This window comes from Panthera onca, chromosome X (assembly GCF_046562875.1).
Source record: "Panthera onca isolate mPanOnc1 chromosome X, mPanOnc1 haplotype 2, whole genome shotgun sequence".
Lineage (NCBI taxonomy): Eukaryota > Metazoa > Chordata > Mammalia > Carnivora > Felidae > Panthera > Panthera onca.
The window spans coordinates 27217280-27243093 of record NC_138357.1 but is presented as its reverse complement, the minus strand read 5'-3'; the positions used below and the strand labels follow the sequence as shown (position 1 = coordinate 27243093).

At 39.8% G+C, this 25814-nt stretch overlaps 1 protein-coding gene across 2 annotated transcripts; it reads left to right on the top strand.

Moving 5' to 3' along the window:
* Positions 1 to 4064: 4064 nt before the first annotated feature.
* Positions 4065 to 25485, top strand: SH2D1A (SH2 domain containing 1A). 2 transcript variants are annotated; one of them, XM_081793550.1, is made up of 5 exons: positions 4065 to 4402; positions 5739 to 5813; positions 18076 to 18139; positions 22865 to 23009; positions 24280 to 25485. In XM_081793550.1, exons 1-5 carry the CDS (start codon positions 4266 to 4268, stop codon positions 24318 to 24320), a joined length of 462 nt encoding a protein of 153 aa, XP_081649676.1. In that variant the 5' UTR covers positions 4065 to 4265; the 3' UTR covers positions 24321 to 25485. The 2 variants fall into 2 exon arrangements, with proteins under 2 accessions (XP_081649676.1, XP_081649677.1); XM_081793551.1 differs by lacking the exon at positions 5739 to 5813 and having other exon boundaries at positions 4074 to 4402.
* Positions 25486 to 25814: the final 329 nt, after the last annotated feature.

Genomic DNA, 25814 nt, shown 5'->3' with positions numbered 1-25814 from the left:
TTAGCTATTAATCCAAGAATGAGACCTCAGAAGCAGGCAAGAATTTCAGCTTGAATTAGGAAGCATCCTCTAAGTCACGAAGGAGGTAAAAGTAGGACACGTACAAGGAAGCATACATAGCAGACAGAAAGATCAAGAACTTGCTGTCTCAAGTAGGTTGTGCAGGTTTAGCATATAAGTGGAGTTCGATGCCCCACTGTTGTTCCCCTAGAGCCCCCTCCTTTCCTCCTATTACAGCTCTTCTCTCTAACCTAAATACCTACCACGGTGTCTGTCACACAGTAAATGGCCATGATGCTGGTTGAAAGAATAAACATACTTAAAATAGGCTTAAACACACCCACCCCTGTCTCTGGCTTCTCACTTACAAAACAAAAGGGCATTTGAAAAATTAGCCTCGTAGATAAACTCAGATATTATCAAAAGGAGGTGCTCTTTGCAAGACATTTTTTTTTTCTCTTTCTCATTTTTGTAAAGGAAGTGAATTTTAGTAAGTGCAGAGAGAATGTGTAAACTCACCACAGGTGCCAAATCATAACACTGTCACAGGAGAATTCACACCTATAGATGAGCTAGTTGAAGAACAAAGTTAGTTTTGAAAGGTTAGAGAAGAAGATTTTGAAATGTCATATCCACTCTATAAAACTGACCACCCTTGGCATCATCCTTTTCATCTACCTGGGTTTGAGAAAAGCCCAGGACATTTGAAATGAAGACAATTAGCACCTCAGACAGGGCATCCACATGCAAAATCCTGTCACCTCTCAGAGACCTCAGGAGGTGACAAGTTTAGATACAAGACACTTTCAACCTTGGCTGACAGTTTGTCAATGCTCTTATGTTTGACTTAAATGGCATCTATATTTTAAAAGGTGGTAGTTTGCTTTAAACTGTGAAGCTCTCTTCCTCTACCTCATGATTTTTATTTCTTAGGTCGTTGCAAAAACAACAAGAACAAAAATCTTTCCTCTGTTGGGTGAGATCTGAGGAAATAGCTCTTGCTTCTTGCACACAAATGAGCTCAGTCCATTTCCCTTCGGTTTCTCTCTCAAAAGTACTCTTGGCTTTTGTTAAAAACACAGAATGTGAAAGCTGGAAGTGGCCCTAAGGGTCATCTGGTTCAAGTCCATTTGACAAATGGAGAAAGTGAGGTTCAGAAAGAGAAAAGTGATTTAGCGGTAAAACATGGAGTATAATTTGTCTTTCATAGCTGCTGGATTAATCCTCCTTGCAACTTATTTTGCCGTTCCAAAGGTGGGCCAGAGGCACGTACAACCAAGTGTGTGTGTGTGTGTGTGTGTGTGTATTTCTCTCTTATTTTCTTGAGAGCACTAATTTCATTCATTCACTCACTCAACAAATATATTTAAGTATCTAAAATGTTCTCGATGGCGGGAGGAGGGGTTCCTGGCTGGCTCAGTCGGTAGAACATGCAATTCCTCATCTCAGGGTTGTGAGATTGAGCCCCATATTGGGCATAGAGTTTAATTTAAAAATAAATAAATAAATAAATAAATAAATAAAACAGATTAAAAACATAAAAAATAAAGTGTTCCAGACAGAGGATACAGTGGTGGTGAATAAGGTACACAAAATCCTGCCATCACGGACCCTACATTCTAGCTCAGGAGATAGGCAACAAGAAATTAATCAGAAAATTCTGCTTCTAAGTGGATTAAGCTTGTATTTGGGGCCCATTCATCCTCACTCTTTCTCTGTTGGTGCCTCCACGATCTCCATTGCTCCCCTCTGTCATTCCCCCCTCCCCTTCCTCTCTCGTGGGTATGGTGAGAGAGAGAGAAAGAAGAGAGCCATTTAAGACCCTCCTTCTCTACACTTTCAAGCTCTCAGCGTGAAGTTCGGAATTTGCTAAAGTCAGGTTCAGTAATGGTGTAGCACTAGAGTGAAGATGTCAGTATTTTTCATCAACACTGCAATAGTGGGCTGGCCCAGCTGTCAGCTTGCCGGCGAGATGACAACGAGGTACTGGATGTGAGAGTTGTATTATTACCTTATAATTTATCTGTTCTTTTTTTATATGATTTTAGTTGTGCTGAACCCCATCGTACCTGGCTGCTTTGACAGGTGTGCTATTTTAGCAACACGGAACAAAACAGAGAACGAAAAGAAGGATGCATGGTATGCTTTTGCTGTCAGATCCAGGTTGCTCTGTTCCTAAGTTTGTGGATGATTTGTTCAGGGTTGTTCAGAGACAAAACAAAGCAAAACTTGGGTTTCATTTTTACCCGTGTGACACCACGTTAGCACAGTTCACCTCACAGGTGGGCTGCTGGCCATATGGACTCAATGAGGGCCTGGCTCCCCTTTCCTATGTCCTCCTTTCGTGTTCAAAATTCCACCATTGTGATGAACTCTGAACTAATCATTTGCCAGCTCAAAATACAAAGAGTTCAGGGTGGGTTAACTTCTCGAGGCCTTAACATTGGTGTATGCGTTCACTTATTAGATCGATTTCTTCCTTGACCCGAAGCATGAAGAAGGGTGAGAAGTGGACTTGACCATAAACAAGTGAGGCAGAAAGATGAGGAGCCAATCCTGGCTCAATACCCCAGAGCTATCCCCAAATATCATGTTGAATGCTGTTTTATTTTCTTTGTTTATTCTTGGTGTTGTAAGAGGCTTATGCTTACACTTCATCTACTAAGGTTGATGGATTCTAAGGTTGGGTATGCTCCAATCAAGGAGAGTCACGAGGTGCTTGGCTGGCTCAGTCGCTAGGACATGCGACTCTTGATCTCAGGTCGTGAGTTTGAGCCCCATGTCGGTGGGTAGAGCTTACTTAAAAAAAAAAAAAAAAGAAAAAGAAAAGAAAAAGCTGAGTCACTACTAGCTGCCACTGAAATCTCAGACGATTGTTCTCAAACCTAGCGGGCGGCAGACAAAAGTCTGGCTTTGGTACAAGGCAGCCCCATGCACCTGATCCATTAGTAGGGCATGTGAGGATTTAAAAATTGTTCTCTCAACCTTGAGCTCACGGCCTCGCCACGTTCACAAGGAACTAGGAGCTGAAGTTGTGGAAGAGATACAACAGACACATGACTTCAGTTATTTAAATTCCAACTTTACAAGTATTTTACATAATCAAAAGGAAGAATGGAGAAGGCCATCCAGTTTCAAGCATTAAACAAAGTCTTATCCCAGTGAAAGAGGAGGAAGTTTGGGGGAAATATTACTTAACAGCTTGTTTTAAAATAGAAGCGATGCCTTATTTCAGAGAAGGAAATTCTCTGAAAGGTTGAAAGGTTTTAAGAAATGAATGATAGTTTAGCATCAACTGAGGAAAAAACATACTCTGTTGACAACAGAGGATACAATAATAAACACTTGCAATACGATTTAAAACAAGCTCTATGCCCTGAATGCTGAAAGGTGGGCCCTGTATGTCAAAGGGCATATACGAGTCCACATAAAGACAAAGCACCAAATGAAATGATTCATTCTCACATCGAAGTCTCATCAGATCAAAAAATCTGGAACACCTTCGGACATAGGCTGATTTTTGTTTCTCCATCAGCACTCTGGGATCTCAGACAAGAAAGGAGGAAAAATCAGTATTTGCTCAAGATCAGTATCACTCGAGAGGAGTAGGAAGACTCGAAAAGGAGACTTGCCCCACGTTGGCTTTTCACCTACTACTTGTGACTGTGGAACAGCCTCCTGGCTGTGCTCGGTAGTGACTGCACACCGATAGCACTGCTAGTTTCTGTGCTTTGGTCTGAGAGCTTTTGGTTCTTTCATTCTCTGTCAGCATGTCTCCGCCTGGCATGAAGGCCATGTACAAGTTGCCTCTATCATCAATCTCTTTGAGGACTAGTTAAGCTAAGTCATCCCTGGTGGCCCCTGGGAAAAATGCAAGAACGGAAGCATTAGCAAGCATTCCTGCCTGTGTGCGAGGGTCCGCCTTGGTAGTCCACCCCCAAATCTTGCAAGGACCGTCTTCCAGCGGGCCTCCCCTGTCCTTCTGAACCCTGTGTTGGGGGGGGGGGGGTGGGGGCGGGGAGGGGGATCGAACATTGTGGCAATAACCAAGCTTCTAAATTGCTGAGCTGGTTTTCATTGAAGTGTGAGAAGGAGGTTTTAAGGCAGATAGACAACATCCTGTTGTTGGGGAGCTCCTCTCTCTTTTTCTGCACATCTGGCTGAACTGGGAGTCAGGTGGCTGACTCGCGCCCGGCTTGCAGCAGCGGTCGTGACATCTGCCTTGCACCGTCCGTCGCCTCAGCGGCCCGAGAGTCCCCCAGGCCATGGACGCGGTGGCCGTGTACCACGGCAAAATCAGCCGGGAGACGGGGGAGAAGCTCCTGCTGGCCACGGGTCTGGACGGCAGCTATCTGCTGAGGGACAGCGAGAGTGTCCCGGGCGTGTACTGCCTGTGTGTGCTGTGAGTAGGTCGCGGTGGCCTGGGTGGGGGGGGCGCCGGGCCCGAAGAGGGCACCTGCTTGGGGGCGCACGGGTGGTGTGGGCGGGAGGCGGTGGCAGGCGACATCCAGGCCTCCTCCACTGACCACATGATGGCCCCGAGGCCTTCCTCAGGTCCAGCCTAGGTCGGTGGCGGACCACACTTTGGCTTAGGCCCCTCACTGAGGATTTCACTCCCCCGGCCCTCACTCTCCAGAAGGGCCACCCCCTGGTCTTTTGTGGCAGCTGCTGAGAATGCCCTTTGGGGTGGGGAAACACAGCCTAGAATTTCCTTTGCTTCGAGAATGATCCAGGCTCCCGACTTCCCGTTTTGACCTCTAGTCGAGGCCTGCAAGGTGGAGCCCTGGGATGGTGGACTGGCCAGAATGGGGGCCACCAGCTCCTGGGAAAAGGAAAGGGCTCTCTCCAGACCTCCGTAAATGGAATTGGAGGCGTCCTCCCAAAGGAAGAGGACAGGGAGAGGAAGAAGACTAAGAAACAAAATCTTACTTTTAGAGTGCAATGCCTGTTGGGTCGCGGTGCTGAGAGGGGTGTGTTTGTAAGGAAAGCTCCCTCTCTGCATCTGCTTACTTAGCTTCCTTTAGAGGAGCTGTGTGTGGGGGCATGGGGTTCCAGAAGTAGGACCCTTCTTGAGAAAAAGCTAGGACTAACAGGAGTGGTAAAGGGCATGGAGGGAAAACACCCTTGTTATGATTCAGCTCTGCCCTTTACCTAGGCATGCCTTAGTCTAACACCCATTTTGAATCAAATGCACCTTCGTCTTGGCTCCAGGGCTCCGGGGTCAGGGTCAGGATCTAGCAATCCTGCGCTAGTCTGATGGTAGGCCTGTGACGGTGGCAAGTTAACCTCTCAGTGCCTCACTTTTCTTGTCCATAAAATGGGTATAATAATACTACCTACCTCCTAGCATAGGGAGGATCAAATGCGATAATGCCGGTGAAGAATTTAGCACTGGGCCTGACACATCATAAATGCTCGGGAAGTATAAGCTAGCGTTATTAGTTTTGTATTTGCTTTCAGTTGAGTTCTTTCAGTGCTCGTGGGGCATTTCTAAGGAAGGACCTAGCTCCATCACTTTTTTTGTCAGCAGAATAAAAACACCCATGAAAACACCTACGCTGCGTAGTAGGTTCTAGTCGGAAACAAAATGAAGGAACGGGCTTGGTAGTAATTTTGATACCTAATGAGACACTGCAAGATTGTGAAGTACTTTCTGGGTCAGTGAAGAGAGATCCTACTGAGGTGGTTATTAGACGATTTTCGCTGTTTATCGTTTTTTCTTTTTTCACGTGGTCAAGCCATGCATGTGGTAACTCTCGGGCCATGCTAAATACATTGATTCTACAGGCTTCAAGAGAAATACGTGGAAGCAGGTGAATCTCTTGGGCTCGGATATTTTTTTTTTTTTCCTTTTGAGATGCAGTTGACATACGATGTTCTATTAGTTTCGGGTGTAAAAGCATAGTGGTTTGACAATTCCGTGCATTACAAAATGCTCACCGCGATCCGTGTAGTCCCCATCCATCACCATACAAAGTTATTACGATATTGTTGGCTGTACTCCCTGTGCTGTGCTTTTTCATCTCCGTGACTTATTTATTTTATAACTGGAAATTTGTACCTCTTCATCCCCTTCACCTATTTTGCTCATCCCCCCCATCTCTCTCCCCTCTGGCAGCCACCAGCTTGTTCTTTGTGTTTAAGATTAGGTTTGTCTTGTCTTTTGGATTCCGCATATAAATGAAATCATACGGTATTTGTCTTTCTCTGCCTGACTTATTTCATTACCGTAATACCCTCTAGGTCCGTCCATGTTGTCACAAATGGCAAGATTTTATTCTGTATTTTATTCTGTTGATGGACACTTGGGTTGCTTCCATATCTTGGCGATTGTAAACACATTATTGTAAATAACGTAATAAACATAGGGGGCATATATATATTTTTTTTGAATGAGTGTTTTTGTTTTCTTTGGGTAAATACCCAGTAGTGGAATTACTGGATCGTGGTATTTCTATTCTGTTTTTGAGGAACCTCCATACTGTTTCCCATAGGAGCTGCACCGGTTTACATTCCTACCAACAGTGCAGGAGCGTTCCCTTCTCTCCACACCCTTGCCAACACTTGGTATTTATTGTCTTTTTGATACTAGTCTTGGGCTCAAATCTTTATGGTATGCTTACATTATTGTTTTTGCCCAGTGGAAACTGGGATAGGTAGGTCAGCGAAAGCCAACTAGTCTTCTTAGGCTCTTTTCTTATCAAAAGAATGTGGAGGAATGAGTGGGCAAACAAAAGGGGCTTCTTTAGAGAAGCTGACAAGGGAGGTAATGAACCCCTTAAACTAGAGGTTAAAAAAAAACTTAACTTGGCTCTGAGGAGCTCCACAGTGTGTTACTTTTTTTTTTAATTTTAGAGAGAGAGAGTGGGAATAGGGGCAGAGGGAGAGAACAAATCTTACGCCGGCTCCACACTCAGGATGGAGCCCCATGCAGGGCTTGATCCCACGACCCTGGGATCATGACCTTCCCCGAAATCAAAAGCCAAACGCTCAATCGACTGAACCACGCAGGTGCCCCTACAGCTTGTTACTTTTGCCTCTTGCCTCAGAGACCACTTCCTTGACCACCCTCTCTGTGCCTGTCATACCCTATCACTTTATTTTTCTCCAAGGAGCTTTAAACTATCTGCCATTTGCTTGTTTACTTCTGTATTGCTGTGTTCTTTCGCAAAAATGGAAACTGAGTGAAGGCAGGGACGTTGTCTCCCGCACCAGGAACACAACCTAGCACATAGTAGCCATTATGAGGCACATAATAGACACACGGTAGATATTTTTGAATCAACAAATGAATTGCCATGGCAAATAGTCTTCTTTACTGCAAAGAGCTTTGGGCTGATACTCAGGAGGCCAGGGTGTGGACTCTGGGGAAGTCACTCAACTTCTGTGGGTTTTGGTCTCCATAGCTGTTAAATAGGAATCGTAATGTGTGCCTACCTTCTGCATGAGAGCTGTTGGTAAAATTTGCAAAAGAGAGGACAACTTTAGCCCTTTGCCCATGTAGGCCAAGGCCGCGGAAGGAATTAATTTAGGCAGGGTGGGAAATTCTTAACCGTTTAAGTTTTTACCCAAAGTGAATCTTGCATAAATTCAGTTTTTACGACTCTTAGTTCTCCATGCAAACCTCCCTATGAAGTTGCAGAATAAAGTAGGCAAATTGGGAGTCCCCTAGCATGTCTTTTGATGGACACACTGGGGCCTCAAAGTCTTAGAGTGTGATTGCCAGACCGAGCTACAGAGGGAAGACACAAGGGTACATTGTCTTTTATGAAAGTTTCTCAATCTTTCTGAGCCAAGGGTCCCTTTTGATAAACATAAAAATTTCATGCCCCCATTTTAGTACTACGCCGTAGTAACAATCATCAAATTTTATCTTGAAATAAACCACGTACTCATTTCAAACCAAAACCTGTACGCTTATGATGTGCAGCAGAAATAACAATGTAAATGGTGTCATATACTCATGAACAACAAGATCTAGCTAACAAACATGAATTGATTGTGGAGTTCACTCAGAGTAGTTTTTCATTTTGTGTTTTGTTTTTTCCCATTATCCAAGAAGGTTTGGCTGAGTTTTAGTTTTTGTATTTCTATTGTAGAAATAACACATTACATGGGCCTTTCAAACTGTACTCTACACTTTCAAACAACGTTTGCTCCTTTCCCTGGTTCTGAGCCTTTTCCTAGGTTCAGTTTTGGAAAATTGAATCTTATAAAGTACTGAAGGTGTTTTCCATTGATAGAGTTGTTCACCTTCCTTTAAAGTGAGTTTTCCTTTTGGTTATTTTCAATAAATAAATCTAGTTTTTTGTATAATGAGTCTATTAAAAATAGATCCTAAAAAAAAAATTAAAAAAAAAAAAAAAAAAAAAAAAGGGGCGCCTGGGTGGCGCAGTCGGTTAAGCGTCCGACTTCAGCCAGGTCACGATCTCGCGGTCCGTGAGTTCGAGCCCCGCGTCGGGCTCTGGGCTGATGGCTCGGAGCCTGGAGCCTGTTTCCGATTCTGTGTCTCCCTCTCTCTCTGCCCCTCCCCTATTCATGCTCTGTCTCTCTCTGTCCCAAAAATAAATAAAAAACGTTGAAAAAAAAAAAAAATTAAAAAAAAAAAAAATAGATCCTAATACCTTTTCATATTATAGAAAATTTGAAAAATGTAGAGAATGGAAATGAGGGAAATCATCTGTAGTTTTATAAGCTACAGACAATTGTTGAAAATTAAGTGAATCTTCTTTCTTATTTTAATAAATTGCTCTGTAAACACACATGTGCTCTTACAGTATTGTATTCTACTGCATTTTCCATTTAACATGAAAAAAACCCCATTCATATGTAATGTTCTTACAAATGATTTTAAGACATTATTTTTAATGGTTGCATGATAGGTCAGCCAGTAAATGTACTATATTTTCCTTAACCAGTCATCTATTATTAGACATTTGGATCATTCCATTTTTATTTGCTGTTATGTCCTCATGATTCATGTTTCAGTCCATAAAGATTTCCTTGTATGTATGATTACTTCCTTATAGTGAATTTCAAGATACGTAATTTCTAGGTCAGGAAACATTAGCAGCTTAGGATTCTTGATATATGCATGATCACCAAATACTTTTTCCTAAATGGTTATGCAAGTTTATATATATGCTCACCAGTAATGCGTGAGAGTGTCCATTTCACCCTCCCCTCCCTAGAAATGGGTATTCTTGTTAACAGAAATTTTCCTTGAAACTTGGTGTCTTACTCTTTATTTCATATTTCTTTGTTTAGTGAGTGTCTTTTCTATGGTTGGTAAGCTGTTGTATTTCCTTGTTCATAAATTGGCTCTTTGTGTACCTTGCCATTTAACCATTTGGATCTTACTATTTTTCTTAACACATTATTAATTTTTATATACAAATCGTTGATGTGTTGCAAGTATCTTTCCTCAGTTTAGTGTTAGCCATCTCAAACAAGTTAACATTTAGTAGTTAAATCTGTTGCTCATTTTCTTTGTGTTTAGTGTCTTCCTTTGTTTCCCAGCCTAGAAAGTTCTTTCTCCTCCAGAGATGTCCTAAAACTTCACTTCAGTTTTTGTGTTCAATTTATGGTTTGGTTAGTTTACTCTTTGATTCCATGTGGAACTTCATTTTGATGTGGGGAAAGGATCTAATTTGAGTTTGTTTCAAAATAGCTAACAATTGTCACAATATAATTGTAAATAGAACTTCCATTCCCCATCAACTTCCTAGCCTACTTTACCATATATTAAACTCTGACATATAGCAGTTCTTGTTTCCCGACTATTTGGCTTAACTGATCTATTATTCTTGTATTGCTAACACTATAGTATGATAAAGTTTAATACATTTAAACAATTATTTGCTCTTATTTTTTTCCAAAGATTTTATTTTTAAGTAATTTCCACACCCAATGTGGGGCTCAAACTCACAACCCCGAGATCAAGAGTCACGAGCTCCACCGACTGAGCCAGCCAAGTGCCCCAATTATTTGCTGTTCTTACTTGTTGGTTCTTTGAGATGCAATCTAGAATAATTTTTTTTTAATTTAAAAAATCCCATTGGGATTACATTAAACTCATTTAATAAATTAAGGAGGAATTGTCATCTTTAAAGAATGTAGTCTTCCCATCAAGAAACCTGATACATCTCTCCACTTCTTAATTTAAAAAATTTGTATCTATCAATAAGGTTTTGTAGTTTTCTTTTTATAGGTCTTGCACATTTTTAAAAATGTATTTCTAATCATTGTGGGTATGAATGTGTGCGTCACGTTTTTTTTTTTTGTTTCTATCATAAATGGGATTTTCTTTTTCCACCATATTCTTCTGTTGCTTAAGAAAGTTACTGACTTGGCATATTTTTCTTATGTTCATCCGATATACTAAAAGTGCTCTTATTAATGTAAGTAGGTTTTATTTTATTTTAGGGTAGTTTTTTAAAGTTTATTTTTTTTATTTTGAGAGAGAGAGAAAGAACGAGCAGGGGAGGAGCCGAGGGAAGGAGAGACAGAATCCCAAGCAGGCTCTGTGCCATTGCAGAGCCTGATGTGGGGCTCAAACCCTGAACCGTGAGATTATGACCTGAGCCGAGATCAAGTGTTGGACGCTTAACCGACTGAATCACCCAGGTGCCCCTCTTTTAGTGTAGTTTAGTTTATTCTTTTTGGTTTTCCATGTATATTTTCTTTTCATTGAGGTATGTACACATGAACTCTCACAGTCCTTCTCTTCTTACCCTCAATGCAGACAGCCATGGGGAAAGTCCTAAATGCCCAGTGGGATAGTTTGATGGTGATAAGAGAAAAACCAGTTTAAGATATTTAAAATAATTAGTTTGCAGAAATGGTTTATTTCCATAAGTAGCATTCTTCTGTACATCCCTGACTTTGCTTGCTACCTATCTGATGGAAGATTTGGAAGCAGAAATGCTATTATATTCTTTACAAGGGCACATAATGAAGTCACTTGACATGTATGGCTTTGGATAAAAGGATAATTATCTTTTTGTCCTTTGAGATTAAAGGGATGATTGGGAATAAAGTGCCTATCAAACCACTGAACTGGAGAAACAGGGGAAGGAGCAGTGACGAAATCAAATTCCAGTTTACCAGTTGCAATAGAGGGGAACATTGTAGCAAAGAACTCAAAAGAATGAGAAATGATTACTTAATTTACAGTGAGTTTTTGAATACAGTTGGATATATGTGTTGGTGCCGCATTTATCTTCATGATAATTTAGGTCACCAGAGTTATTTTGGATGTTCTGAGTAAATCTATTAATGGCAGAGCAAGCCTGAAAGGCAGCCTAGGATTAAAGTTACATCCCCTACATCAATGGACATTTCATAGGCCAGCAAATCAAGTGCTGATTCTGGTTGACAATGCAAAATTGAAGTTGCAAGATTAATCTGAGGATGTCATTTGCCTAAGTGAAGGAGAAGTCTGGGTCAACCTTTTTTGGGCTCTCCTCAACTGGCCTTGTCCCTCCAGCCCCTTCTTTCGTTCTCCCCCTCAATGTTTGCCTCCGGCCCTGAGGCCAAGAAGGTTCCCTCCCTTTTTGAGACTTGTGCTTTTGGAATCATCTTAACACCAATGTATTAATTCATTCCCTCTGATATGAGAGGGGCAGCATAGATCTTTCAGCCAGACTCTGGGTATGCATCCCAACTTTGTAAAACTAGCTGTTTTACCTTGGGCAAGTTACTTAAACTTTCTGTATCTCAGGTTCCTTATCTGTGAAAAGGGAAATGGTAATAATAATAGTACTTACCTAATAGGGTTAATAATCCGCAGAGGATTATTACACAAGTTAATATTTATAAAGCTAACATGTAGTAGGTGTTTGTTACTATAAATAAAAGGTCTACAAATAATTGCAATACAAAGTTAGAACATCGTAGGAATACATAAATATGTATGTTATGTGGCAGTTAAGGGGAAGAAGACGTGATATTTATTGTCATGACTAATCGAAACTGGTTTTACATATTTTTCCCACCAGAGTTGAAGCTGAATGACTTGATGGTTCTGAAAATTCAAGTTCACTCTGAAAAAAATGAAGATTGAACCATAGGAAATTCAGAAATTTCTTGAATCAGAGTATAGTCTCAATAATGATGGCTTTCTATAGGATAACATTTTTCTGGGTATAAAAGTTCTGAAATATTTGTTAAAAAAATCAGTCACATTATAATTGTGCCTTGAATTTTGCACATAGCATTAAGCATTATTTTGTAAGCATGAAGGAGTCAGATGTAGCTAAACTTTTTCTTCTCTGTAGGCCTTGAAGTGGTATAAAGAAGGAATTGATGTGGTTTTGTTAGTTCTAAACCAAGGTCTGTCCCCAACGCTGACCCTTTGAGAAAATAAGTAATAAACCAGGTTGCTTTCTTCTCATTCATTTCTTTAAGTGATCTCTGCCCCCAACATAGGGCTTGAACTCATGACCCTGAGTTCAAGAGTCGGATACTCTACCGACTGAACCAACCAGGCACCCTCATTCATCTCTAACCAGGGCACTTTTTTAAGGGTTGGGACAACTTTTGACAAAATAAAGGCAAATTTTAATTTTGGCTGGGGCTGAATCAACACATGCTTTGTAGTCATTAAAATGCAAAGTATTTGTGAAGAAAATTAATGACAATAACAGCAACAAAAAAACCTCTGCTGTTGTCTACCAATTATTCGTTTTCTAGCTTTTTTTCTTCATGATAGATTTTGAATTCCAGGCTAATCAACAAGTCCGACAAAGATTTGGTGGAGCAAGGAGGTTAAAATTACACCACATTCTTAGTTTGTCTGTATCAATGGAAAGAGTCAGAAGAAAGATAATCCTAAAAGGGATATAACAGGGGCACCTGGGTGGCTCAGTAGGTTGGGCGTCCAACTTCGGCTCAGGTCATGATCTCACGGTTCGTGAGTTCGAGCCCTGCGTCGGGCTCTGTGCTGACAGCTCAGAGTCTGGAGCCTGCTTCAGATTCTGTGTCTCCCTCTCTCTCTGCTCCTCCCCCGCTCATGCTCTGTCTCTCTCTCTCTCCTTCAAAAATAAATAAAAACATTTAAAAAAATTGAAAAAAAGGGATGCAACAGTTTGAAAAAATAAATTATATTTTTCTGATTTGTAACTTGCTTAGACTAGGTTTCTAAAGCACGAAATCATAATTTTGCTAATTTTTCTTTAAACAATGTTATTAGTCATGGGTGCCTGGGTGGCTCAGTCGGTTAAGCGACTGACTTTGGCTCAGGTCATGATCTCGTGGTCTGTGAGTTCGAGCCCCAATGTCAGGCTCTGTGTTGATAGCTCAGAGCCCAGAGCCTGCTTCAGATTCTGTGTTTCCCTCTCTGCCCCCTCCTGCTCGTGTTCTGTCATTCTCTCTCTCAAGAATAAATAGACATTAAAAAATTTTTAAAAATGTTATTAGTCACATATAACTTTATAGGAAAAATTAATATGCAAGGATGCATTTATATGAGTTTAAATTTACTTCCAGTTTGTATACATACAGGAATGGGTCTGAATAGTTGTAATCGGAGTGGGGTCTCCATGGATCTCCATGGATCTTCTTTCACATACCATAATTTTATATTAACATAATCCATGTGCTTAACATTCTTTGAAAAATATAAGAGGGCTCTAATCCCTTTGAATTTTGGTATAATTTTGAATGGTTCTTTCTGTTACCATTTTCTTATTTTGAATAACATTCCTTATTTTGGGGTACTTAGGTTAATTCTATTTTTTTCACCATTAAAATAGAACTACTATGAAAATCTTTATGAAACTGCTTTGTCCCTTGATTCCTTGGAGTGTGTGAAGATAAGCAAGGTCGTTCAGTGGGTCGAAAATATGCACGGTTTTATAGCTCTTATTATAACTTTATTTCCTAGAACAGCAGTTTTTCAGTGGACAGGGAGAGAGTATGCATCGTTTGAAAAAAACATATTCAGTATTTTGGTTTAATTTTATGTTATAAAATGATCATTCCATAATTCAAGCTACAGAAAACAAAACCATGAAATTTTGTTGGAAAAGAAGAAGTCAGCGGTTCAGAAACACTGCTCTGTGGAGCCTTTTGAAACCATTGAAAAAGCTTCAGCTTATATTTATTTTTTTTCTTTTAAACAATTTATTTTGAAATTAAAAATTTTTCCTATTGAAGGTATAATTGACATGCAGTGTTATGTTAGTTTCAGGTGTACGATATAGTGATTCAACATTTCTGTACCTTACTCAGTGCTCATCACGGTAAGTGTCCTCTGAATTCTCTGCGCTCTTAAAGCGGAGACTGACTACGGAGGCGGTGGCACAGAAGTGCCCTCGGCGAGTGGAAAGAAGCCAGTTTGACTTTGCAGAAATTGCCATCAATAATCCCATAGGTGTGGGCATTCTCTTTGCATTTTAATCCGCCTGTAACTGGAACGTTCTTACAAATCACCTGGAGATCTTGTTAAAGTACAGATTCTGATTCGGCAGTTCTGGGGCAGGGCCTGAGGTCCTGCATCTCTAACAAGTTCCCAGGTGATGCTGATGTTATTACCCTGGGAATGTAATTTGGATGGCACTGTTTTAGAGCTCTTCCATCCACGACCTTAGGGTAACAAGAGTTGACACAGGGGATCTGGGTCAGTTCCCTCAGTGACATGAAAGTGGAAGAGATGAACTACTGGCTTATCTGAGAGGTGAACCGATTCTGCTCATTCAGAAATCTGAGCGGCGGGGGAGTAGGAAATTGTTAATATTAGGTGGGTTAATCACAAGAAGTCTTAGGTGCCACTGACATTAGGTTGTTCAGAGACTGAAGGAGGGAAGGGCTTTTGAAGTGGTACTCAGGTTCTTGCTGCTTAACTGAAAGTGAGATAAGATCAGATTCGTTAGGAAACAATTTTCAAAACAGACTCATTTATTTTGACTAAATGAAGATGAATGATAGTAGGGAGATAGATTCTTTGTATGTTTTAGAGGCTCACTGTTTTAGAAAGTGAAAACTGGTCACTTACAATTTTGCTTGCATTAGTGCTGAGATTTTAAATAATGCATTTCCATATCATCTTTAATGATACCGAATTACTGCCCTTAATCGTTTCCCATAGGAAAAATGGAACTAAGGACCTATGTTGTTTCTCTGCTTCTGTCTCCATTTTGCTCTGTGACTTTAAGAAAATCACTTAAAGCCCTATGTTTTGAGTTCCCATGGTGAAAAATGGAAATCAAAGCCCTCACCTTGTTCCCTGTAGAGTACTTACTGAAATTGGAGGGTTTCGAGGTGGATTTTATTGCTCAAAAAAACAAAAGACTTTAACAATGTAATATTTTATATTTACTTAGCATGTTTTTTATATATGCATATATCAAGCTATTTTATATGTGATCTAAAGATGCTGGCAAACCTTCATAATGAAAATGAAACATTTCCTGTAACCACACCAGCAATTAAATTGATTTTTTTGGTTTCACAAATCGGATGAAACGGGTTATAGTCTTTTAGAAGTATTTTTTTTTGTTCTTTAGGTAATCAGCACTGATGAATATTGATTAAAGATATAGTAATTTAATCCGCATATTTAAGGACTTTTAGTTCTAAAGGGAATTGATGGTAAGTGAGGTCAGTTATTCAAGGATGACCTTCTGTCTGGAATGCTTTAGAATCATCTGTTCTTTAAAGTTTAAATATATGTATGTATGTATGTAGAGTGTGAGCTGGGGAGAGGTGCCACGGGAGAGGGAGAGAGAGAATCTTAAGCAGGCTCCACACCCAGCATGGGGAGTAATGTGGGACTCGATCCTATAACCCTGGGATTGTGACCTGAGCCAAAATCAAGAGTCAGATGCTCAACCGACTGAGCCACCCAGGTGCCCCAAATACTATTTTTTCTTACCAGAGTGTAGCATGTATTCGAACCAATGATTTATATTGACCCAAACTTGTACCTAAGAGTAACAATCAGAAAACATATAAAATAAAATTCTGTTGACTCAGAGAATTGGATCCATATTAATATTCAAACTTTGAAATAATTCGGAACAAAGTTTACCCTACTTTTCTATGAAGTAAAGGTTTGTTAGGCAAATTAAACAGCATTATCATAGATACTAAAATATAATCAATAACCTACATCCATTATAGTATGGGGACCAAGAGCTGGGGCTCTAGAGTCAAACAGGCCTGATTCAAATCCCATCTTTGTTGCTTGGTCTCTAGTGTGGTTTTAGTTACTTAGCTTCTCAAAGTCTTGGTTCCCTCATCTATAAAATTAATTTCACAGTATAAAGGTCATAGGATTTTTGTGGTGTCCAAAAGAGATAATTCATGTTCTATGGACTGAATTGTATCCTTGTCAAATTCATATGTTAAAACCCTAACCCCCAATGTGGCTGCACTTGGAGATAAGCCTTTGGAATATAGTTAAGGTTAAATGAGGCCATACAGGTGGGGCTATAATCCAATAGCATTGGTAGCCTTATGAGAAGAAGAGGGGCGCTTGGGTGGCTCAGTCGGTTGGGTGTCTGACTCTTGATTTCAGCTCAGGTCATGATCCGGGGTGGTGGGATTAAGCCTCGCATCTGGCCCCACGCTGAATCTCTCCTTGAGATTCTCTTTCTCTCTCTGCCGCTCTTCCCTGCTTGCGTTCTCTCTCCAAAATAAAAATAAAATAAAATAAAACTCTTGGCATCAATTATACAGATATACAGTATGCTTACACACTCAGTGATGGGGGAGAATATTTACCCCATCTAAAGGACAAGCTGCTTTCAAGTACTTTAGCAGGACATTTTTTGAATTGAAATTACAATTCTTACTATGTTATATTGTAAAGTAGCCATAATAGTAATATTGTGGAAATACAGTATTATATTAATTATATTTATAATAATAATTATTATTACTATTAAGTGGACCTTGCACTACCTTATCCCAGTGAAATATTTTTCACCTTAAGGCTCCATATGTACTTAAAAATAATTTGATGACACCTTGTTAAATCTACTTAATAATTCATGATTTTTACCAATTACAACAGGTCTCTAGCTTCTTCTTGTCCAAAACGTCTCTCAACTAGACAAATCCTTAAGAGTATGAACTCCCACATTTTATTTTATTTTATTGCTTACAAAAAATTTTTTTAATGTTATTTATTTTTGAGAGAGGGAGAGACAGAGCATGAGCATGGAAGGGGCAGAGAGAGAGGGAGACACAGAATCCGAAGCAGGCTCCAGGCTCTGAGCTGTCAGCACAGAGCCTGACATGGGTCTTGAACTCACGAACTGTGAGATCATGACCTGAGCTGAAGTTACAGGCTTAACCAGCTGAGCCACCCGGGCACCCCTATTTTATGTTATGTTATGTTATGTTATGTTATGTTATGTTATGTTGTTATGTTATTAATAAAGAAGATTATTATGAGGCACCTGGGTGGCTCAGTCGGTTGAGCGTCCGACTTCGACTCAGGTCACGATCTCGAGGTCCGTGAGTTCGAGCCCCGCGTCGGGCTCTGGGCTGATGGCTCGGAGCCTGGAGCCTGCTTCCGATTCTGTGTCTCCCTCTCTCTCTGCCCCTCCCCCATTCATGCTCTGTCTCTCTCTGTCTCAAAAATAAATAAACGTTAAAAAATTTGATAAAGAAGATTATTTTATTTTATTTTATTTTATTTTATTTTATTTTTATTTGAGAGAGAGGGAGTATGTGAGCTGGGGATGGGCAGAGAGAGGAGAGATAATCTGAAGCAGGTTCCATGCTCAGCACAGAGCCCGATATGGAGCTCGAGCTCACAATCGTGAGATCATGACCTGAGCTGAAATCAAGAGTCAGACGCTTAACTAACTGAGCCACCCACGTGCCCTCTGAGCTCATGCATTTTAAAAAAAGGAAAAGATAAAGAAGGCTCTCTGGAAACTGTGATTAGCCAGATATAATATGCAAGCAAATCAGAGCCCCCAAGCTTTTCTTCCTACGAATGCAATGGTACCATATATGTGTGTCCCAATATATGTAACATTCATATGTAATCGTTAAGCTCAAATTTAGAGCATCTGTTGTTCTTTTGGAATTTTTCAGTAATGGAGGTTTATTCTTTCGCAGGTATCAAGGTTACATTTATACATACCGAGTGTCCCAGACAGAAACAGGTTCTTGGAGTGCTGAGGTATAGCTCTTTTATTTATTTTTTGCTTCTGGGGATATCAGGGAGGTGTTTGAAATTTAGGCTGGTTTTATAAAAGAGTTGTCAAATCCTACATTTCCCAAATATTCATGAAATTCAAATCACTAAAGCTCCAACCCAAAACTGTTCATGGATCATTAAGAAGGCTTTAGAGAATTTTTGTTCCAGTTCTGTTCAGCCACCATTGTATAGAATGGTCTCACTTTGCGGGAAAGATAAAAAAGTTGAAGGATTGTGTCAAAATTTTAGTGCCTAGGCAAAATTTTGGAAAGCATATACAAAATAAGCAATTATTTACCAAATGATACCAATATGTGTGTTGGTTCTATAGTGGATTAAACAAAGTGAACTCCTGTTTTCTAAGAGCCTATAATATGCTTAGGGAGATAGATACAACATGAATTAAATAACGATGTGAGAGCTCAGAGTTTGGTTTCAGCGATATCTGGGTTCCAGGTCTGGTCCCCCCCTCCTCCCTGACAGGTCTATGACCTTGGGCAGGTTACTTAACTTTTCTTTGAACAGATCTCTCCATCTGTGAAATGAGCCTAAAAATAGTTCCTTACTCATAGGGCTCATTTTGAAGATTAAATGAGATAATGCATATAAAGAAAGCTCTTAGCCACAGGACCTGCACAGTAAGCCCTAAAAAAACGTGACCTCACCCAAATTGCTGAACAACATAATTGTATATGTTTATTGCTATGTTATTTAGCATAGGGATTCAAAGAAGGGAGGATTTTTCAAGTATTAGTAATCAAGACTGCTGTATATGTGGAGGCCAGACTCCCAGCTGAGCCATGTGGGAAGGACATGGATAGGCAGAATGAAATTAGAGGGAACATTGCAATGGTTTTCAAGGTATGCTCCACAAAATTCTAAGGTTCTTCTACCTGGGTGCCTTGGGGTTGCCAGGGGGTGGGGGCCAGAGAGAGAGGAGGACATAAATGGGTATGCTTTTGGGTCGCTGATTCATCTTTGATCTGAGCAGGTCACTTTTGTTTTGCTTATCAACTGGGGCTCGAATACGATTTCCTGAGAAAAATGGGCTCTGATGGCTTTGAAAACATTTGAAAGTCACTATGCCATTACAAGTAATGCCTGCAGAATGAATCTATTTCCATGTACCAGGGTAGTATATCACATCTCACCGATGTAGAGGTCTCAGCAACTGAACCTTTTGACCTCAAATGCTTTCTCTGATTTCGGACTCCTTAGAAACAGTCTGTCCTTATAATGAAAGCACTTCATTGTGAGCGATTTGAAAACATTAATGGGAATATCTCCTGTTAATAATTCAATCTGCGTGTTTAAGAAATTCTAAAGTCTAGACTTAAATAGCTGCAACTTTACAAATTCATCAGTAAACTAGAAAGCCCAAGTTGCAGACGACAAATGTGTTGAACTACTGAGATGAAAATTGAGGGCAAGTTTTCAAACACATTGATGCTCTATATAGTAAAGAATTTATTGTTAATAATAATTACAATTAATACTTAATTTATTATTAATAATAATTACAATTAATACTTAAGTTATTATATCACAGATAATTAATACTATAATACTAATTAGAGGAAAAGCAGTACCATTTCTAATCAAAACTATACCTGTTTATATTTAAAAATTCTCTGTATCGCTGCAGAGATGATTGAATAAGAAATTAAATTTCATTTATTATGAAGCATAATTGTGTTGCTATGTACATATATATATATATATATATATATATATACAATCTGAGTAGAAAAAGCCCTTCTCCCTAGAGAAGTAGCCTTCAGCTGCTGAAGAATACTCTATGGAAAGGATCTTAAATTATTAGGGTTTAGCTAATCTTGTCTTTAAATTTGTTTTCTTCTATTTCGAGTATAACATCATATGCAGATTGTTACATGCTTATGATCATGTTAAGGGAGAAAGGGCTTATTGGACATAAATGTCCTTTCATCCTGTTGTCTGGTTTGACCCCGTTTATATAATAATATTGTAATTATCTGCACCAGGAGAGCAGAAGATTGGCATGTTTTCTCCAAAGGGGAAAACAGTTTTAAAAAATGCTTTAGACTTATTTTTGAAATGCATATTGCATTTTCTTCCCATCTACTAAATTTGCTTTCGTAGTTATGTTTTTGCTAAGGGAATATTAAACTAGTGTGTACTCTCAGAGCTCATATCACCTGACTGGAAGAAATTTCTCTAGAGCATATTGAAGACCAGCTGTGATCCAAAGCATGTTTCCATGGATAAGTAAAGAGATGACAGTATGGGAAAGGTGCAAATTTGAACAATAGCCAAGTTCAGTGGCAGAATGGGAGTTGTCAGTGGTACAATTCTTACGGCGAATGTGTTTTCAAAATTGGTTAAATGACAGATGTTTATACTGCTTTTTGGTGCAATGCTTTGGTTTGCCATACTGCAGGAAAAATCATGGCAGTAACACTCCATCCTCTGCGCAAAGATTGTGCTAGAAATCTAAGTAAGTCTGAGATTTGTTTCAAAGAGTGGAATGAAATTTGAACCCGGATCCACCGAATTATGAAAGCTACACATTGTGTAAATTCCTACTTTTAGAAAGACTTTTAGGTTTTATCATTGCTTAGTGTGTTAACTTATCTCTTGTGACTCAAGCTAAAATTTTGCTAAATGGTTAATATAGAGAATTCTACACACAATCAACTATCATTTATTGATATGTGCGTTGTCATCAGTACACTGTAAAAAAATGTACCAACCTCCCCCCGTGGACTTCAGTGCCTTTGGGCTTTTCTGGATATTTGATCATCAGTAGATGCTAAATAATTTTCCTTATTAACCTAAGCAAAACGCTATAAATTAGGGCAGTCATTTGCCAGCAAAACATTGCATCCCAAATTCAAATTACACATCCAGTGCTATTATTCCTTTCTGTTAGTGTGGGTAATCAAGTGTTAACTACATATAAGTCCCCATAAAAAAGATGCTTCTGTTGATAAATGGTTTTACAAGCCACAAGAACAGCTAAAATGATGTGTGGTTTGAAATATTTCCACACTGAGGGAGTGTATAGTTTCTCTTCTGGCTGGTGACTCAAACTTCTCTAGAAACTGTCTGGTCTCATCGTCTCTGTTGGTGAATTTGTTGTGGGTGTTGGCTTGAAAGACAAAAGACTAGGTTCTGGGATCCGGAGCCAATTCTACTTCTGGTTATGTGTGTGACCTTGGGCAAGCTGAATTATCCCTTTGTATTCGCATTTTCTTATCTGTCAGATGGGAATAACCAAATCAGCCAATCACTGCCAATGGGTGAGGAAATAGTGGAGGCAAATCACGGGAAAGTGCTTTGAAATGAAAAAGTGCTCTAAGGGGGATATAAGGAGGTATTTTGTGCCTGTGACCTGCCCGTGCAATTTAGAGATTCTGTCTAGGAGCCCACAAACTGTTTGGAGCCCTGGAAGAATGGCCGTGGTGATTTGGATGAGGTCTCAAGTCGAGTTCTGGGAAGGTGTTTTGACCCAAGGGGTGGAGCCGAGTGCGAGAGTGTTCTACATCTACTGAGGCTCCGAGCTGTGCGAGCCTGTGAGTGACACTAATTTAAGGCTGAAAAGAACTTTTTCGATGCTTTCAAAGAAAGATCCCTTACCCCAGTGGAGGAAATGAGGGAGTTACTATAGACGGCGTGCTGTCTTCAGCTTTTAGTGTAGTTGGGCTGAAGATTTCAGGCCAGCCTTCAGTTTTTTCTCATTAAATGCTAACAAACAAACAGCTCCCACCTCAAGAGCCTTGCAGATGGAATCGCTGGAAAACAGCTTTCTAAAAAAAACCTAGTCATTGTTCAATCGCTTATAGCAATACTGTTTTATTTTATGTAAAATGACAGTTTTGAGCTGATGCCTGAAGCTGGGCTCATCAGCTTTTACAGGAAATTGTTGTTGATTTCAGCCGTGCCTTTGCAAGTGAGTTGATGTCAGGAAAGGAACACATTTTAATAGTCACTTGCAAATAATGATCTCTTCAAAAGCAAACAAACAAATAAATAAAGGTGACCTTAGATAGTCTTTCATTTTCGTGTCAGAGAGAAAACCTTGTCACGGTGAAGTGTTGGCGGAGAGCAGTTTTGGGGAGGATAGGGAAGTTTCCCGAGGAGGAAAATATTTCCTGTGAAGGATGAAGCAGGACATATGGTGAGGGGAGAGAGAGAGAAGGACTAACTAGCTGTGCGTTGTGTGTATCCTTACAGTCAATTTTTAATTTCCTGTGTAGCATTTTATATTGTGGAATGATGACAGGGAGGATGGGTTGGTGGTGGTGGTGGTTGTTTGGTTTCTCAGGCTTTTTATTAATGACCTGTACGATCTGTGTTTTCTCTGTATTTAACTGCATCCTCTCTGTTGGTGCATTCATTGTGGGTAATGGCCTGTATAGCCTTAGAGGCTCGGGATGTATGATGGGTAGCAGGCAGGGAGGGCAGGGCGATGAGCAAGAGCTTGTACAAACTAATACCACCCCCGGGAGAACTGAAATGACAGCTCATTAGCTCCTCTTGCAGGGAAGTTCAGCCAACCAAAGTAAGCTCTTCTAGAAATGTTGTTGTTTCCTTTTTCCTGATGTTTTCAAATATTTGAACAGGTCACACAAATGTTACCTTTCTAAGCATCCCTCACGCATTTCGTAGGCCTACTGGTATCATTAGGAGGTACGTGAATAATTTGCTCGGCCTTTTATTTTCCAGACGGCCCCCGGGGTCCATAAAAGATTTTTCCGGAAAATAAAAAATCTCATTTCAGCATTTCAGAAGCCAGATCAAGGTATTGTAATACCTCTGCAGTATCCAGTTGAGAAGAAGTGCTCAGTTAGAAGCGCACAAGGTACTGCAGGTACGGTTTACTGTTAGTTTTCGACAGGGTTTGGAGGCTCGGGGTTAGAAGTTAACCTATTCACAAACACAGAGTTATGGGAAGTTCTGTAAGAAACATGCAGTGGGTATTGCCAGCCAATCAAGTGAGAGGGGGCTACTCACGTGCTATGGTTTCAATATGCTATACTGTACGCTCCTAATAAAACTCTGGGAAAGTATAACAAATTCTATGAGCCCACATGCAAACTCGTCCTTTCCTGTCTTATTCTCCGTAGTCCCTTTTGTCAAAACGGAAGTACCGTTTCCCTTCACTGATTCAGACACAAACAAATGTGAAAGATGGGACAGTTTGGAAAACACCCGGGCCGTCCTTTACCTTTGCTCAGTGAACTGTATTTTCCCTTCAGGGATGGAAAAGCTAATGTTAGCTTGGCCCACGCCATCCTAAGTTCTGAATTTGTGGTGCTTGAATTAATGAAATTTTATCATAGCAAAAGGAAATTGAATTAGTTCACTTTATGATGCCATAGGCACAAATTGTTACATCTCCTGAGCAAAGCTCTTTTAGTGTATATATCAAGCTACCGACAGAATACCGGACAATGTCTGCACTTAGCAGATATGTGATTGTTTACTCATCTGTTGAAAGGGGTTAATCACTTGTTTGGAGTAAGAGGATATGCCTTGATTGAAACAAGGCATATCTGTGATAAAAAAAATGAGTTGTTATGTCCTTTTTTGACAGGGACCAAGGCTTAGCCATAAACCGACAATTAGACTTAAGTGCTGAATTAAATTAATGAGTAGTTAGCCTTTGGAATAGAAATGTAAATAGAACTACAATTTACAAATTACAAACTACAGTTACAAACTATTCCTTTCTGCTCAGTATTCCATTCTTTATAAGTCAGTTTTTTTCTTTTCTTTTTTTTAATGTTTATTTATTTTGAGAGAGAGAGCGTGAGGGAGGGGCGGAGAGAGAGGGAGAGAGAATCCCAGGCAGGCTCTGCACAGTCAGCGTGGAGCTCAATGTGGCCGTTGATCCCATGAACTGTGAGATCATGACCTGAGCCAAAATCAAGGGCTGGACGCTTAACCGACTGAGCCACCCAAGCGCTCCTACAACTCAGTTTTAAGTACTGGTTGCTTGAGCTATACCACTGTGTTGTATCTTTGTGAGCTTTATGCCGTTGGAAATGTTATGATTGATTATAAGTTCAAGTTAACCCGCTCAAGTTTATAGCTTGTAAGTTTATCTTTTCTTGATTTTTGTTATTATTTTTCTTTAGGGAGAAGAGAAGATCCTGATGTCTTCCTGAAAGCACCATGAAGGAAAATAAAATACCTTTACTTTATTTTCTATAATTTAAATATATGCTAAGTCTTATATATTGTAGATAATACAGTTCAGTGAGTTACAAATGTATTTCTAAAACCATCATCGTCCTGTAATGGAAGTATCTAGCATGATGTAAAAGCTGAAATGGACTTTGCCGATAATGAGGAGCTTTGAAATGAGGACTGGGAAAAAAAAGAATTCCACAGGTTATTTTCAGTTGTTTTTACGAACGGGAAATGATTCAAAACACAGTGATACCTTATAAAAGATTAATGTCAATTCTTGCCAAATACAAATAAAAATAACCCTCAGTTTTTCTCAAAAGCACCATTTTTAGTGAAATATTATTCGACAACTACTGATTCTAAGATGTCTTGCTTGATTAGATGTCAGGAAGCTGGTTCGTGTCCCTTGTCTTTGTCGTGCGTGGTTCTAATTAGGTATTATGCTCTCCACTAGTTATGGTGGTGAAGACCCTTATGGGGAATTTCTGAAGTTGTGCACTGTGTGTTAAAACAAGTACTAGATAAAGAGTGAAGAATTTCTGTTTAATTCTGAAAGCAACCTTCTTGCCTAGTGTTCTGATATTGGATAGTAGAATCCACAGACCAATCTGGAGTTTAAAAATTCCATAATTTAAAATATGCCCTAAACGTTTGTTATAATTGAAATTACATTACAAATCCAATGAAATAGACTTTTTTTTTTTTTTTTTTTTTTTTTTACCATCTACCTCTGCCCCGGTTGTTGCTACTCCGTGTAAAACCTAATTTTGAGAGGAAGCTTCGGCATCTGGGCTCATGAGTAGCTGATTTACAAGTGCTCTCCCTATTAGCCCCACCAGAGCATTGGAAACCTTATGGTTATGTTATTTCTCAACAGTTCCAAGTGATGGCAACCTGAGAGCCAAGATTTTACACAGTGACAGATATTTATATTTTTTTGGCCACATTTATATTTTCATGACTTTTGTGATTTGATTATATATCAAGCTGTTTCAGGGCTCCTGGAATTCATTCACTCAACAAACAGAATAGGCACTGAGGTAGAGAAGTAAAAACCCCCAGTCCCTGTGCTTAGGCAGTGCACTGTCTAGTTGGACAAGAAAACAATAACGATTTTAAAAAGTAACACGAAAAGACAAAAAAAAAGACAATGAAAAGTGATAAGCACATGGTAAGTGAGGTTCCCAATGTGCAGGTAGATCTGTTGTTAGAGGCCAAATGAGTCAACATAAATACTCTGGTCCATGGTCTGTAGGAAAATGCTAAATTCTATTGTAAACTAATAAATCGGAATTCTGGCTTTTACATGAGTGGGGGTGAGCTTGATGAACTGCCGAGAGACAGAGCTACTCTCCGTGCATTGGCAAGATCTGGCTTCTGAGCATTTAGCATGGATGCAGTGGGAGTGCAAAGGTGGAGGTTGGCCGTGATCATGTATTGTGGGCAATTTACCATTTCTAGAAATAAAAGGATCACTTTA